General features: G+C 49.1%; 1 protein-coding gene across 1 annotated transcript in view; it reads left to right on the top strand.

Annotated features, from left to right (window-relative positions):
* The window catches only part of TMPRSS3 (transmembrane serine protease 3), a gene marked incomplete in the record, with an annotated part of 200034 nt that overhangs the window by 160988 nt on the left and 20935 nt on the right, over window positions 1-18111 (top strand). Inside the window, 1 exon segment of the mRNA XM_056559761.1 lies at window positions 10921-11073. Coding sequence (XP_056415736.1) covers window positions 10921-11073 — 153 coding nt within the window.

Here is an 18111-nt window from a genome sequence, read left to right on the forward strand (position 1 = left end):
CAGGCAGATGAGGGCGTAAATGACCTATTCAGAACGACAGCTGATGAATTATTTTATATAGATGTTGGTGCCACCCAGTTTGAGAAAAGCACCTTTCAACAACTGGGGACAGTGAATGCAAGAACCTCATTTGAAGTTGCCTTTTAATTCATTTTTGGCTAGCCAGTTTTCATTGGATTTTTTAGAGGAGAAAGTGGATGAGACCAGCAGATTTTTAAGGCTGGTACTGCGTCTGAACGTAATAAGTGGTTTGTTGATGGTAGTGTCATGTAAGACAGGATCCCGTTCGAGGATGTGCCAGTTTTTCTACAGGGTTTTCTTGATGATCTCGGACAACGGATTGTATTGAAAGGAGAACACGAATCTGTCGTCTTTAGTAGTATCTTTCTTTGTGAGTTTTTTCTTTTTGTAGGTTTTATGAATGAGATCATTGCGAGGGATCTGAGACACTTTTTCTAAGGATGCGGTGAGTAGTTCACTAGGCTAGCCTCTCTGGGTGAATCTTGTGACAAGCTCACTGGCTTGGGAGTTGAAATTCTCCTGAGTGCCGTTGATTTTTTTCAAACAAAGAAGTTGACTATATGGTAGTGATTTTTTAGTATGTGCAGGATTGTAGCTGTTAAAATGCAGATATGAGTTGGTAGCCGTCGGTTTCCTGTAGCCTGCGGTAGTAATGGCATCATTGCAGATGTGGACTTCAACGTCCAGAAAATCTATAGTGTCAGAGGCAAATTTACTGGTAAAGAACATGTTCATGTTGTTGCTGTTGTTGAGGTAGGTGAGAAATTCCCTAAATGCTTCTTCTTCACCCTCCCAGACAATGAAGACATCATCTACATAGCGGATGTAGAGCTTGAGATTTCTGGTAAAGGGGTTGTTGGGGTTATAAATCATCTTCTGTTCCAGGGCCGCGAGGTAGAGATCAGCGAAGGTACATGCTACAGGGGTACCCATCGCGGTCCCTTTCTTTTGTGTGTACCATTGACCATCAAATATGAAGCAGTTGTTGCTTAGGACCATATCCAGACCTGTGGTGACAAAGTCAATATATTCCTTTTTCTTATCTGCAGCAATAAGGAAGTCTTTGACTACCTGGACCCCCAAATCCTGTGGGATCCGGGTGTATAAACTTTCCACGTCTATGGTGGCCAATTTAAAGGAACTTTCCCATTGAAACTCTTCGAGTTTCAGAAGGAAGTTGTCAGTGCCCTTTAGATAGGATGGTATATCCTGAAGAATCGGTCTGAGTAGCCAGTAGAGGTAGCTGGACAGGTGTTCGAAGAGTTTCAATGGGAAAGTTCCTTTAAATTGGCCACCATCGACGTGGAAAGTTTATACACCCGGATCCCACAGGATTTGGGGGTCCAGGTAGTCAAAGACTTCCTTATTGCTGCAGATAAAATGAATATATTGACTTTGTCACCACAGGTCTGGATATGGTCCTAAGCAACAACTGCTTCATATTTGATGGTCAATGTTACACACAAAAGACAGGGACCGCAATGGGTACCCCTGTAGCATGTACCTTCGCTAATCTCTACCTCGCGGCCCTGAAACAGAAGATGATTTATAACCCCAACAACCCCTTTAACAGAAATCTCAAGCTCTACACCCGCTATGTAGATGATGTCTTCATTGTCTGGGAGGGTGAAGAAGAAGCATTTAGGGAATTTCTCATCTACCTCAACAACATGAACATGTTCTTTACCAGTAAATTTGCCTCTGACACTATAGATTTTCTGGACGTTGAAGTCCACATCTGCAATGATGCCATTACTACCGCAGGCTACAGGAAACCGACGGCTACCAACTCATATCTGCATTTTAACAGCTACCATCCTGCACATACTAAAAAATCACTACCATATAGTCAACTTCTTTGTTTGAAAAAAATCAACAGCACTCAGGAGAATTGCAACTCCCAAGCCAGTGAGCTTGTCACAAGATTCACCCAGAGAGGCTATCCTAGTGAACTACTCATCGCATCCTTAGAAAAAGTGTCTCAGATCCCTCGCAATGATCTCATTCATAAAACCTACAAAAAGAAAAAACTCACAAAGAAAGATACTACTAAAGACGACAGATTCGTGTTCTCCTTTCAATACAATCCGTTGTCCGAGATCATCAAGAAAACCCTGTAGAAAAACTGGCATATCCTCGAACGGGACCCTGTCTTACATGACACTACCATCAACAAACCACTTATTACGTTCAGACGCAGTACCAGCCTTAAAAATCTGCTGGTCTCATCCACTTTCTCCTCTACAAAATCCAATGAAAACTGGCTAGCCAAAAATGAATTAAAAGGCAACTTCAAATGCGGTTCTTGCATCCACTGTCCCCAGTTGTTGAAAGATGCTTTCCTCAAACTGGGTGGCACCAACATCTATATAAAAGAATTCATCAGCTGTCGTTCTGAATAGGTCATTTACGCCCTCATCTGCCCGTGCAAATTTTTCTACATTGGTTCCACCAAGCGCTGTATGTACTCCAGATTTAGAGAACATAAAAGATCTCTGAAGACTGGCATCAGATCGGCGAGGCTCATTGAACATATGCGATCTCATCATAAAAACAACCCTGACTGTCTCACCTTCTGTGGCCTTGAAAGAATCCTCACTACCAGCAACATGAAGGTAGCGATCCTCAGGCAGCGCGAAGTTGTATGGATTATGCGCACAGATGTGCTCGGCATCCTCGGACTCAACCACAGGAATGAACTCACTGTTTTTCTGTAGTGACTTTCTTTTCCAGCTCACACAACTTTTTTTGATTTTTCCATTATTGCATTTTTACATGCTCCCACTTATGATTTGATGTCCATGTATTCCATGTTCCTAACATTTTCTCTCTTTTTCGGCAGCTTAATTTATTTTATTCTATGTATCGGTTGCTTCTCCCCTGCTTTCCCCGAGCGCGTAGCACTCCTCCTCTTTTCCCTCATGACTGTTACGCCGAGCGCTCCGGGTCCCTGCTCCTCCCCGGAGCGCTCGCGGCGTTCCTCTCTCTGCAGCGCCCCGGTCAGACCCGCTGACCTGGAGCGCTGCACTGACATTGCCGGCGGGGATGCGATTCGCATAGCGGGACGCGCCCACTCGCGAATCGCATCCCAAGTCACTCACCTGTCCCGGTCCCCGGCTGTCACGTCCTGGTGCGCGCGGCACCGCTCCTTAGGGCGCGCGCGCGCGCCAGCTCTCTAAGATTTACAGGGCCAGTGTACCAGTGATTGGTGCCTGGCCCAATCAGCCTAATTAGCTTCCACCTGCTCCCTGTCCATATTACCTCACTTCCCCTGCACCCCCTTGCCGGATCTTGTTGCCTTGTGCCAGTGAAAGCGTTTAGTGTTGTCCAAAGCCTGTGTTTCCAGACCTTCTGCTATTCCTATTTGACTACGAACCTTGCCGCCTGCCCCGACCTTCTGCTACGTCTGACCTTGCCTCTGCCTAGTCCTTCTGTCCCACGTCTTCTCAGCAGTCAGAGAGGTTGAGCCGTTGCCGGTGGATACGACCTGGTTGCTACCGCCGCAGCAAGACCATCCCGCTTTGCGGCGGGCTCTGGTGAATACCAGTAGCAACTTAGAACCGGTCCACCGACACGGTCCACGCCAATCCCTCGCTGACACAGAGGATCCACATCCAGCCTGCCGAATCCTAACAATGACGTCACAGCTCCCACCAGGTAAATCAAACCTGGATGTGACGTCCGGTGAGGCCAGAGGAAGCGTTTTTTGCCGCGAAACCAGCTGTTTGCCACACACCCGCACAGCTCCGGCTGTTGCACCTTTTTCCTGATCCCACCAAGCCGGCTATCCCTTTCTTGATGATGATGATGAAATAAAGTGAAGTTTTACCCAGGTGAGTGCAGATGTGTATTCTTTCTACTTGCATATAACTACTATAAAACTGCTCCTATAAACAAGAATATAACTACTATAATACTGCTCCTATGTACAAGAATATAATTACTATAATACTGCTCCTATAAACAAGAATATAACTACTATAATACTGCCTCCTAGCTGAGAGGTTGTGTCTGTGTAGCTCTCCTGATGTCTGGAGAAAGCCCAGGGCGGGGCCACCCTGGATGGGGAAGCTCCCCAAGCAAGGCCCAGGCTTCTCGGCCTATTCTGGGAATTAATCCCCAGACACCACAAACCATGGATGAAAATCCTAAAGTTTCTATGGATGTGAGAAATGTTCAGAATGTTGTCAGTTCTGGTGCAGCAAGAAGCACAGATGAGAAGAAAGTCTTGGAAGCTAAGAAGGAATCATCAGCAAGTCAGGTAATGGCTGCAGGTGCAATCCACCCCTCCTGCAGTCAGACAGAGGAGAACATCCCTGGAGAAGCAGACCATGCAGGAGAATCTGCAGCAGCCTGTCCTGATACGTTCTGACCGCACACGATACGGGAGCGGGAGCAGCGCAAAAGTTACAAGCACGCCAGAGACAAGAGTGAATACACCAGGAAGGCTTCAGGGGGCCACAAGTGCGGTCACTGAGAAGAACCAGGGGCCCAGTCCCCAGTCTGGAGATTCTGACCCTGCAGCAGTGACCACAGCACCGAGACAGATCCCACCTCAGAAGCAGAGTCCTGTGAGTACCCCACCAGCGCGGCCCCCCAATACTCTGCGGGCGCCTGAACTATGTTTGGCCGAGCAGATCCCAGCTCTAGTAAAGAGACTTGAGACCTTAAAAAAGACAAAGTTACAGCTGCAGAAACAAATAGACTGTATATACAAGCTAAAGGCAGCAAACCCCAATAACCATGCTGTACATGACAAGAAGCTGAGCTCCCTCGCTGTGCAGCTCGCTGACACTGTGCAGGACATGGAGGACGTATTGGACCAGATGGGACCAGTCGCTGAAACCTTCAGGAATCAGCAGCGATTTGAGGGATATAAGGAAAGACCAGCAACAAAGTCATCTACATCTACTGCTGAACCCAAGTCTACAACCTGTCCAGATGACATCCAGCAGTCCTGTGCAAGACAAGAGGACATCCAGCAGTCCTGTGCAAGACCACTCCTCAGACCAGCCAGCTTCCCTTTTGAAAAAGGGGATTTGTACAAGCAAGGGGGAACAAGCGTCCAGCAACATCAGAGACCTGCAGAGACTCCTCCAGAGGTACCACAAGTCCCAGCAGTCAGCACGGTGAAGCACGACTATGGACACGTACCTGAAGGTAACTCTGTAATCGCAGTGCAGTCACCACAAGCCCTGGGGGGCAGTAGAGAGCAGCAGGACTGTGGACTCTTACCTGAAGGCAGCAGTGCAGCAGAGAGTTCACAGGACATGGCTCTGCAGGGCTTGCTGGGCTCTGTAGTGCAGGATCATGCTGCCAGTGACTGCACTGATATGACTGTATGTGATATTACTGATAATGTGTCTGCAGAGGGGAGCGCTTCACAGTCTGTGTGGGATCTGGGGTCATCTCTGGGGTCAGGTCCACCATTAGTTCAGCCTTCAGAGGCTTGTGACCCCCAGAGTATAGAGGTTGATGGTGGGGAGGGGGCTGTACAGTCTGATGCACAACACTTCCCCCCTTTAGTCACACAAGTGTCAGACCCCCCTAGTACAGCTGGTCAGCAGCCACTACAGCGCCCCCAAGTACAGCAGGAGGGTAGAAGTAGTGGCGCCTCCTCTGGTAATGCCTGGAGTCGTGGATCACCATTCATGTCCAATGTAAACTACACGGGTCAGGCTTTCAAGAGGAGGAACGTGGTCAGGTTCAGACATAGAGGGGCCAAGGAGGAGCTGCCTGACAGGAGGTTTGTGGTCCGTGAACTTCTGTGCCACCAAATGGGCTTCCTGCCATCTAACATCCTGGCAGTGATAAACCTTCCTGACAGGCAGGGCTATGACGTCAGCTTCAAACTCATGTCTGACCTGGACCGCTTCTGGGCCCATGTCACCCGGGTGAGAGATGCTGATGGCTGGAATAAGTTCAGCTTTGTCCCCATCTCCAGACCAGACACAGCGAATGTCACCATTATATTCTGGAACGAGTCTGTCCCCCCCCAGGATATTGTCGTATGGTTAAAGAGACACTGTGACCTAATGTCAGACCTGACTAAGACCAGGGATGAGGACGGCATATGGACGGGAGGGTGGAAGGTCCTGGTGAAGTTACGGCAGATTAATAACATTACCCAACATCTGCCTAATTCTTTCTTCATTGGCTGGGAGAAAGGGATTTGTTTCTATGCAGGTCAGCCCAGAAAATGTTTTAAGTGTGGGAAGACCGGTCATATCGCGAGTGTCTGCACCCTGGTAAAATGTAATTTATGTGGGGAGATCGGCCATGTCAGCGCCACCTGCCAGAATATCCGCTGCAACCTCTGTGGTAAGACCGGTCACTCCCACAGGGACTGTCCTGATGCCTGGCATAACATCTGCAAGGACTTCCCTGATGAGGACCTGCTGGAGGGGGTAGAGGACCTGGAGGAGGAGACGTTGGTGTCAGGGTCAGCAGTGACACAGCCCGAGCCTCAGCATAACATGGGTGACACTAGCGGTGACAATATGGGTGACACTGTAGGTGACAATATGGGTGACAATATTGGTGACACAGTGCCCGACCAGTCCCAGCCAGGAGCCACTGAGGGGAACAGGGAGGTCACTGAGCAGGTTGTGGCCATATCTTCTTCTGCCCCAGCATCAATAAATCCGCAGAAGAGACGGAAAAAAGATAAAACCAGTCGTAAGCCTGAGGAGGGATGGACCACTGTCCAAAAGCCCTCCAAAAAGAAAGTGGACCCCGGGTCAGGTGTAATGACCATCACAAATAGGTACAGTGTGTTGTCAGAGTCAGACGCTGAGGAAGAGATGGAGAGGGAGTTGAAGCGAGTGATAGATGAATTTAATGAGGACCAAGAGGGTGATCCCCCCACAAAAAGGAGACCCCCACGGGATAAACGTCTGTCAGAATCGGACATGGAAACAGGTGGTCAGCAGGAAGGCTCGGACTCAGATCTGTGATGATGGGGGTGACATCTCTGCTTCTTCTGCTTTCCTTTGTTATGATGGCCGACTTTACCCTTAAAGTGTTCTCCAGTAATGTGAACAGTGTCAGAGTGAGGAGGACCAGACACGTCGTATATGACCATCTAAAGTCTATTGATGCTGACATCTTCTTCTTACAGGAGACACGTTTAAATACTCAAGGACTGTTACGTGAGGCAGAGCGTGAATGGCGGTCTGGTCCATCCTTTTGGTCACTGGGTGTGGAACCAAGTGCCGGGGTCTCTATCCTCTTTACCACCAATGATGTAACTGTACATAGGCTGACAGAGGTATTGATGGGAAGGTGCCTAATGCTGGAAGTTACTATACGGGGTAGAAGGCTCCGACTCATTAATATCTATGGTTCACAGACAGTGACTGAAAGGGTTAATCTTTATAATGAAGTAAAGCCATATCTCTTCACATCTGTCCCTGTCATCTTGGCTGGAGATTTTAATGCCTCCAGAACAACTAGTGACAGATCCTCTAATAGACCTCTGACCTGAGACTCCAAGGTCTTAAACAACATTATTCTACAGGCCGAGTTGTCGGATGTGTTTGTGCAGGGTGGTCGGAAGCCAAAATTTACCTATTTCTGTGGTGGAAGAAGTAGTCGTATAGATTTAGCTCTGGTTAGTCCCACAGAGACCATTGGTGAGAAGGATGAGAAGATCGTCCCTTATTCTGACCATTTGGCCTTATATTTTTGTCTGGGTGTCACACAGGGTCCTGAGACAGGTAGAGGGTTGTGGAGACTGAATTCCAGTCTATTAGAGGATCCTTCTGTGCAGAGACAGGTTCAATCTCTTATACAGGGTCAGCTAGAGAGAGTGGACTTCTATGATGATATGGCCGCCTGGTGGGAGGATGTCAAGGATGAGATCAGAACCCTCTTAAAGAGACTGTCAGTTATAAAGGGGAAGAGTAAGTATGGCCAGTATCTCAAGCTGCGCAAAGAATTGGAGTCACTATATTCGGTGGGTGGGGATCAACAAAGGATAGACCGGCTGAAATCTGAGATAAGGCAGTATCAGTACAGCAGGTATACCTCCCTGGTTCTTGAACGGGATTATGGGTCCTTAGGGTCTCCTGATCCCTTTGAGAATTGCCGGGAGCGGGTGGCAAATAAATCTGTCACCGGTCTCACTGACTCCCAGGGTGTTTTGCAGGAATCTCGGGAGGGTATCCTGGGGGTGGTGAGATCGTACTATGCTGACTTGTTTCAGAGGAAGGTTTTGGATAGAGACAAGATGACCCAATTCTTGGAGACAACTCCGCTCCCTGATACTAATGATTTGGACTTTTCTCCTTTGACAGCAGAATTGACGGTGGCAGAGGTCAAAGAGGCCATTGATAAGTTACATGTGAAGAAGGCACCAGGTCCAGATGGGATAACAGCAGAATTCTATAAGACATTCAGAGACCTATTGGCCCCAATCCTCGTGGATGTTTATACAAATTGTCTAGAAAGTCACCTGATGCCTCCATCCATGAGAGTGTCCTCGCTGATTCTGCTGTCGAAAGGTAAAGAGCCGAGTGACATCAAGAACTGGAGGCCAATTGCCCTCTTGAATGTCGACAGGAAGATTCTGGCAAAGATCCTGTTTTCTAGGTTAGTTTGTCTGTCCCCGGCACTGTTGGCAGGCTGTCAGTATGGCACAGTAAAAGGGCGGAACATCTCTGGGGCAGTGATCTCCATAAGGGAGATGTTTGAGAGATGTAAAGCCCTGAGGTGTGGGAGATATGTTGTGAGTCTTGACCAGGCTAAAGCCTTTGACAGAGTAGATCATGAGTATCTATGGGCCACCTTGTCAAAGTACGGTATTCCGGGACAATTCATCGATTGGCTGAAGACTTTGTATTGTGAGGCCGAGAGCTTTCCTCTGATCAATGGTTGGCAGGGTGACACGTTCAGGGTTGAGGCGGGGGTGAGACAAGGTTGCCCACTGAGCCCGCTGCTGTATGTATTTGCCTTAGACCCGTTTCTGAGGTCACTGCAGGAGTGTGGTTTTCAGGGGGTGCCAGTCCCCCACTGCCTACCCCTGAGTGTTGTTGCCTACGCGGATGATGTGACCATAGTGATATCTGAGCCTCGTGAGGTGGAGATGTTGTCTGCGGCCATCAGAAGTTACTCGGAGGCCTCAGGGTCTCTGGTCAAGCTTGAGAAGAGTCAAGCTCTCTGGGTATCAGATACTGATCCAGATTTTGATCTGCCCCAATTTGTGAGAGCCTCCTCCTATATTAAAATCCTAGGGGTCAAATTCGGGAGGGACGATAACGCCAAACTAAATTGGGAAGAGAAGTTGGAAGCCGGAAATGCAAAGGTTCAGCGATGTAAGAACTGGAGGCTGACCTATAGAGAAAGGGTTAAAATGTTGAAGACTTACCTGGTCCCCGTCTTTTTGTATGTCTCTGTCGTTTTTCCTTTGCCAGAATCTTTCTCCGCTCGGCTCTTTAGCCTGTTCTTCCAAATGTTCTGGGGGAACAGGTTGAACCTGATAAAAAGAGGGGTCATCTACCTACAGAGGAGAGAGGGTGGGTTGGATATGCTGAATCCAAGGGTGTTCTTTGACTCCATGTTTCTAAAAGTTAATTTTGGTTGCATGGACTCAAACAACAGCTCCCTGTGGGCGAATAGTATCAGGGACTGGATATTGCCTTTTGCAGAGTCTTGGGTGCGAGGCGGCAGTCTCAAGAGGGGGAGATGGACGCGTGACTACCTCCCCCCGTACCTGGAATACGGGCTCAGATGTCTGAAGAGATGGCGCATTGAGAAGTCCTATATAGACAGTAAGCCAAGGAAGGATCTATATGTAAGGGTTTGTAGGGCTTTCTTCTGCTCTCCACTTGCCTTGAGGGATTGTGTGACCAGCACTTTACAAGAAAGTCTAAAGTTCCTCAATGGGAAACGACTCCCCGCAAAATTCTTTGACATAGCTTGGCTGTCGCTCCATGGGAGGCTTTTTGTCAGGGGTAATCTAAAATATCTAAGCGTTTCTGATAGGAACTGTCCTCTGGGTTGTCAGCAGGAGGAGACCATGGAGCATTTCATATCTGACTGCAGGGGCGGGAGGAGGATATGGGAAGAAGTGTCCGGTAAGCTGAACATCCCATTACTGCAGAACCTGACGTATCCTGACATCATATATGCTGTACCATCCATCCAGTAACAGGACTGTAGACAGAGAGACAATGTACATAATTATAACAATCATTAAATATTACCATTGGCACATGAGAACTAAAGTGTCCATACACAACGAGCCATTCCACCACATCACAGCAGTAAGCCAGATCATGTCCGAGCTCCAGTGGGTAAAGTCATTAGAGATACGGAGGAACCAAAATAATGGGAAATTATGGAGGAATGTCTCTTTGGTTTAACACGGATGATGTCATGTTATTTTATTTTATTTTTTTTGTGTTTTTCCTTTTCCAGCAAATGTGGACTTTCTAAGTTTAATATTACTCTGTACATACTCTAGTTGAGTAGTCATTGTGTGTACAATGCTTGTTATTTTTGTTTTGTATTGTAAGAATTTATGTTAATTGTAATTTTGTTTGTTTTCACAATAAAAATTGCCTCCTATATACAAGAATATAACTACTATAATACTGCCTCCTATATACAAGAATATAACCACTATAATACTGCTCCTATATACAAGAATATAACTACTATAATACTGCTCCTATATACAAGAATATAACTACTATAATACTGCTCCTATAAACAAGAATATAACTACTATAATACTGCCCTCTATGTAATAAAATATAACCGCTGTAGTACAGGCAGTGTATGTAGCTGTATGTTTCTCCATACTTTCTCTTTATACAGTATTGTGGATCATTGATTTGTATAACCTGCACTATTCCTGGTAATATCTCTCTGTATATTGTTTGTGTATTTTTATAGGGGGACAGTGGGGGTCCTTTAGCCTGTGAAGACAGGAAAGTGTGGAAATTGATGGGTACCACTAGCTGGGGTATCGGCTGTGCCATGAGGTATAAGCCGGGAGTGTATACCCGAATAACCTCCTTCCTGGACTGGATCCACATACAGATGGAGGTAATCCGCTACTTACCCTTATATTACAGCAGCTACATAAAAACATCTTACACCTAAGGTTGTATAAAGACCACCTGGGGGGGGGGGGGGGACCCTATAGGAAGAATTAAGAAGGGCCCCTATGTTATTGTTGGCTCAAGTCATCACATTTCATAGTGCTGGGAATCCATGTCTAAGGCACTGCAGGAGTCACTGGGGGTATTATTATTATTATTATAAGCACTGCAGCAGTCACAAGGGGTATTATTATTATTATTATTATTATTATTATTATTATTATTATTAGCACTGCAGCAGTCACAAGGGGTATTATTATTATTATTATTAGCACTGCAGCAGTCTCTCTACAGATTTGTAAATTACTTCTATTTAAAAGATCTTAATCCTTCCAGTACTTATTAGCTGCTGAATACTACAGTGGAAATTATTTTCCGTTTGAAACACAGAGCTGTCTGCTGACATCATGAGCACAGTGCTCTCTGCTGACATCTCTGTCCATTTTAGGAACTGTCCAGGGTAAAAGGAAATCCCCATAGCAAACATATGCTGTTCTGGACAGTTCCTAAAATGGACAGAGATGTCAGCAGAGAACACTGTGCTCATGATGTCAGCAGAGAGCTCTGCGTTCCAAACAGAAAATAATTTCCACTGTAGTATTCAGCAGCTAATAAGTACAGGAAGGATTAAGATTTTTTAATAGAAGTGATTTACAAATCTGTTTAACTTTCTGGCACCAGTTGATATATATATATAAAAAAAAAAGTTTTTCACCGGTGTACCCCTTTAATTTGTTTTCTTGGGTGATGGGAGAGGACATGTGGGGGGAATTTGTTAGATACTGGGAGCTCTGTGGGGGGGTACTGGAGACTCTGTGGGAAGCACTGGAGGCTCTGTGGGGGGTATTGGCAGCTCCATGGCAGGTACTGAAGGCTCTGTGGGGGGTACTGGAGGTTCTGTGGGGGGGTACTGGAGGCTCTGTGGAGGGTACTGGAGGCTCTGTGGGGGTACTGGCAGCTCTGTGGGGATACTGGAGGCTCTGTGGGGGGTACTGGAGGCTCTGTGGGGGGTACTGGAGGCTCAGTGAAGGGTACTGGAGGCTCAGTGGAGGGTACTGGAGGCTCTGTGGAGGGTACTGGAGGCTCTGTGGAGGGTACTGGAGGCTCTGTGGGGGGGTACTGGAGGCTCTGTGGAGGTTACTGGAGGCTCTGTGGAGGGTACTGGAGGCTCTGTGGAGGGTACTGGAGGCTCTGTGGAGGGTACTGCTGGCTCTGTGGGTGGTTCTGGAGACTCTGTTGGGGTACTGGAGGCTCTGTGGGGGGTACTGGAGGCTCTGTGGGGGGTACTGGAGGCTCTGTGGGGGGTACTGGAGGCTCTGTGGGGGGGTACTGGAGGCTCTGTGGGGGGGGGGTACTGGAGGCTCTCTGGGGGGTACTGGAGGCTCTGTGGGGGGTACTGGAGGCTCTGTGGGGGGTACTGGAGGCTCTGTGGGGGGGGGGGGGGTACTGGAGGCTCTGTGGGAAGCACTGGAGGCTCTGTGGGGGGTACTGGAGGCTCCATGGCAGGTACTGAAGGCTCTGTGGGGGGTATTGGCGGCTCCATGGCAGGTACTGAAGGCTCTGTGGGGGGTACTGGAGGTTCTGTGGGGGGTACTGGAGGCTCTGTGGAGGGTACTGGAGGCTCTGTGGAGGTACTGGCAGCTCTGTGGGGATACTGGAGGCTCTGTGGAGGGTACTGGAGGCTCTGTGGGGGGTACTGGAGGCTCTGTGGGGGGGTGCTGGAGGCTCTGTGCAGGGTACTGGAGGCTCTGTGGAGGGTACTGGAGGCTCAGTGGAGGGTACTGGAGGCTCAGTGGATGGTACTGGAGGCTCTGTGGAGGGTACTGGAGGCTCTGTGGAGGGTACTGGAGGCTCTGTGGAGGGTACTGGAGGCTCTGTGGGGGGTACCGGAGGCTCTGTGGGGGGGGGGGGGTACTGGAGGCTCTGTGGAGGGTACTGGAGGCTCTGTGGAGGGTTCTGGAGGCTCTGTGGGGGGTTCTGGAGACTCTGTGGGGGGTTCTGGAGGCTCTGTGGGGGGTACTGGAGGCTCTGTGGGGGGTACTGGAGGCTCTGTGGGGGGGGGGGTACTGGAGGCTCTGTGGAGGGTACTGGAGGCTCTGTGGAGGGTACTGGAGGCTCTGTGGGGGGTACTGGAGGCTCTGTGGGGGGGGGGTACTGGAGGCTCTGTGGAGGGTACTGCTGGCTCTGTGGGGGGTACTGGAGGCTCTGTGGAGGGTTCTGGAGACTCTGTGGGGGTACTGCTGGCTCTGTGGGGGTACTGCTGGCTCTGTGGGGGTACTGCTGGCTCTGTGGGGGGTACTGGAGGTTCTGTGGAGGGTTCTGGAGACTCTGTGGGGGTACTGCTGGCTCTGTGGGGGTACTGGAGGTTCTGTGGAGGGTTCTGGAGACTCTGTGGGGGTACTGCTGGCTCTGTGGGGGTACTGCTGGCTCTGTGGGGGGTACTGGAGGCTTTGTGGCAGGGAGACAGTGCTCTGCAGATATTATTAGGGAGATATTGCTTTTTGTAGGCGCCTTCTATGGGAAGTGTGAGCTACATGTAGCGTGTATAGTGGACATAGAGCAAATCTCCGTCCTCTCCAGATCACTTAACCTGCACACTACAGATAGAGACTACAGAAATCTACAGACTGAGCGGAGAAGGGTGTGAGGACCCTGAGACAATATTTACCTCCAGAGACCGAGCCCTCTGTGCACACAGTGGAGATATGGCACCCAGAGATTATCTGGCGCAGAGTTTGTCCCGTTCCAGTTGATCAGATTGTCTATGTTTGGATTGCAGGGCCGGGGACGTTACCATTATTAGTCACCATTATGTGGGCACGGTGTACCACAGGTGAAAAATTCCCTGAAAATTCGGTATATATAGTATACAGAAAAAAAATAAATAAAAATATATATATATATATATATATATATATATATATATATATATTTATACAGAAAGTATATGTGTATATATATACAGAAGTTCAGAGTGGATACAGCACCAAATAGCTGAGGACTCAGGCTAGTAGATGGAACAAGACTTTATTTGCCATCCATGGATGGCAAATAAAGTCTTGTTCCATCTACTAGCCTGAGTCCTCAGCTATTTGGTGCTGTATCCACTCTGAACTTCTGTATGTCTGTCCGGGTTGGCATTCCCGGATGATCACCTGCACATGCTGATTGGATCGGTGCGGTCTCTCCTCTCTACCTATTGTGTATATATATATATATATATATATATATATATATATATATATACATATAGAGATATATATATATATAGAGATATACATATATATTATATATAGTATACAGAACGTCTCTCTCTCTATATATATATATATATAGTATACGTAAAGTCTACTACAGCAGTCTAATACAGCTTGAGAAAGGCTGCATGGCAGCTGAAACGTTGCTCTGTATTAGTATGCAATAAAGCACCTTATTTTTGCACCTAATCTTGGAGTGCTGCGGATTACTACCTTGGATGTGTGACCGCCTTGACCGGGCTATTTAGCCGCTGGCACCGCTTTATTTATCTACTCTTTTATCTATATACACTATATAGAAAGTCTATAGATATATATAGTATACAGAAAGTCTATAGCTATATATATATATATATATATATATATATATATATATATATATATTATACAGAAAGTCCATAGATATATATAGTGAGGACTCGCTCTTGCAGACAGGTGCGGTTGCAGTATAGAGGCATGGAAACAGTATTTTTCAAATCAAAGTTCCGTGTTTTATTCACACTTGGCAAACAGCAAAAACAGTCTTAGATGCAGTTCAAAGAAAAACGTAACAAAAGTCCAACCTGTATTCCTTAGGTGTTTGTTCACACCTGAGTCCATGCCATGCGGCATCAAGCAAGCCTTATTCAGGCCTCCAGGAAGGCTGCTCACCAGCTTCCAAACTCTCAGGGAAGAAGTCCACATTCAGCTCTTTATGGCAGTGTGAGCTGCAACTAGCAAATCCCCCTCAGCTGGTGAAGCAGGCTGCCTTTAAGGCCAACAAAAGGCGGCCTGGATTGTGAGGAATGATCCCCACCCTACACTTGACCATTCCCAGTAAGAGCCGTCCCGGATTGGCCTTCCAGCCATACTACGGCCACAGTGTCAGTAGGCATCGCAGCACAGACACTGAAAAAATACTGGCTCTTACTTCACCTTCTCACATACTCCCCCCCCCTTTGTTCAAGCCTGAGGGGGTGAACACTTGTGCAACAGTGGACTCGTGATAGGGCATCGGCGTTGCCTAGTAAACAACCCACTCTGTGTTCACTCTGAGTCAGTTTGCGGCTGAGAAAGACAACGGGATGCTCTTCCCCATCGACTTTCTGGGAGAGCAAAGCACCGAGACCTACCTCAGAGTCATCGGTCTGTACCACAAATTCCCTTTTGAAGTCGGGTGTCACCAACACCGGAGACCCACATAGGGCCGACTTCAAAGCGGAAAATGCCTGCTCTGCCTGTTCGTTCCAACGCACCATTACGGACTTGCGTCCCTTCAGGAGGTCTGTTAAGGGTGCAGCCACGGTAGAAAAATCGGGGATGAATCTCATATAGTAACCCACCATTTCTAGAAACGACTTCACCTGTCGGGTAGTGACAGGTCGGGGCCAATTTCTAATGGCCTCCATTTTGTTTACCTGGGGTTTGACAACTCCACACCCAGTGACATACCCCAGGTATTTGGCCTATTCCAACCCTATGGCACATATTTTGGGGTAAGCAGTTAACCTGGTTGTCACGATGCCGGCTGGCAGGAGGTGGATCCTCTGTGCCAGAGAGGGATTGGCGTGGACCGTGCTAGTGGACCGGTTCTAAGTCACTACAGGTTTTCACCAGAGCCCGCCGCAAAGCGGGATGGTCTTGCTGCGGCGGTAGTGACCAGGTCGTATCCACTAGCAACGGCTCAACCTCTCTGGCTGCTGAAGATAGGCGCGGTACAAGGGAGTAGACAGAAGCAAGGTCGGACGTAGCAGAAGGTCGGGGCAGGCAGCAAGGTTCGTAGTCAGGGTGATAGCAGAAGTTCTGGTACACAGGCTATGGACACACAAAACGCTTTCACTAGGCACAAGGGCAACAAGATCCGGCAAGGGAGTGCATGGGAGGAGGTCAGATATAGTCAGGGACCAGGTGGAAGCCAATTAAGCTAATTGGGCCAGGCACCAATCATTGGTGCACTGGCCCTTTAAGTCTCAGGGAGCTGGCGCGCGCGCGCCCTAGAGAGCGGAGCCGCGCGCGCCAGCACATGACAGCAGGGGACGGGAACGGGTAAGTGACCTGGGATGCGATTCGCGAGCGGGCGCGTCCCGCTGTGCGAATCGCATCCCTGACGGCCATGACAGTGCAGCGCTCCCGGTCAGCGGGACCGACCGGGGCGCTGCGGAGAGAGAGACGCCGTACGCGCTCCGGGGAGGAGCGGGGACCCGGAGCGCTAGGCGTAACAGTACCCCCCCCCTTAGGTCTCCCCTTCTCTTTGTCCGGTAACTGCCCCCCCTGGGATGAGGACACCTGGAAAGGATGGAGGGATTCCTCAACGGCAGGCAGTACAGCAGGAGTGGGAATGGGGAGGGAGGGCAGAGGGCGAGGCCTGGCACGGGGCAGTGTGACACCAGGACGAGGGCCACAAGGAGGCACCGAGGCTTGACTGACTGGACTGGGAGGGGGGGAGAGGCACTTCTTAAGGCGGGCAGAGTCCATAACGACCTTAGGGAGACCGGATACAGGAGGAACCACAGGGTCACGGCAGGGAGTACTGGGAACCGGTTTAAGGCAGTCCTTGAAGCAAGAGGTACCCCAGCTCTTGATCTCCCCTGAGGACCAATCCAGGGTTGGGGAATGGTGTTGAAGCCAGGGTAGTCCAAGGAGAATTTCAGAAGTGCAATTGGAGAGGACCAAAAACTCAATTTTCTCATGATGAGGTCCGATGCACATTAGGAGGGGCTCCGTGCGGAAACGCACGGTGCAATCCAACCTGGCTCCGTTGACCGCGGAAATGTGGAGTGGCTTGACAAGACGGGTCACCGGGATGCGGAATTTATTCACCAAGGACTCCCGAATAAAATTCCCAGAGGCACCAGAGTCCAGGCAGGCCACGGCTGAGAGGGAAGAGCTGGCTGAAGGCGAAATCCGTACAGGCACCGTGAGACGTGGAGAAGCCGACTTAGCATCAAGAGACGCCACACCCACGAGAGCTGGGTGCGAGCGTGCGTTTCCCAGACGTGGAGGACGGATAGGGCAATCCACCAAAAAATGTTCGGTACTGGCACAGTACAGACAAAGATTCTCTTCCTTACGGCGATTCCTCTCTTCCAGGGTCAGGCGAGACCGATCCACTTGCATGGCCTCCTCGGCGGGAGGCCTAGGCGCAGATTGCAATGGAGACTGTGGGAGAGGTGTCCAGAGATCTAAGTCTTTTTCCTGGCGGAGCTCTTGATGCCTCTCAGAAAAACGCATGTCAATGCGAGTGGCTAGATGAATGAGTTCATGCAGATTAGCAGGAGTATCTCGTGCGGCCAGAACATCTTTAATGTTGCTGGATAGGCCTTTTTTAAAGGTCGCGCAGAGGGCCTCATTATTCCAGGAAAGTTCAGAAGCAAGAGTACGGAATTGTATGGCGTACTCGCCAACGGAAGAATTACCCTGGACCAGGTTCAGCAGGGCAGTCTCAGCAGAAGAGGCTCGGGCAGGTTCCTCAAAGACACTTCGAATTTCCGAGAAGAAGGAGTGTACAGAGGCAGTGACGGGGTCATTGCGGTCCCAGAGCGGTGTGGCCCATGACAGGGCTTTTCCAGACAGAAGGCTGACTACGAAAGCCACCTTAGACCTTTCAGTAGGAAACTGGTCCGACATCATCTCCAAGTGCAGGGAACATTGCGAAAGAAAGCCACGGCAAAACTTAGAGTCCCCATTAAATTTGTCCGGCAAGGACAGGCGGAGGCTAGGAGTGGCCACTCGCTGCGGAAGGGGTG

Source organism: Hyla sarda, chromosome 2, assembly GCF_029499605.1.
Source record: "Hyla sarda isolate aHylSar1 chromosome 2, aHylSar1.hap1, whole genome shotgun sequence".
Classification (NCBI taxonomy): domain Eukaryota; kingdom Metazoa; phylum Chordata; class Amphibia; order Anura; family Hylidae; genus Hyla; species Hyla sarda.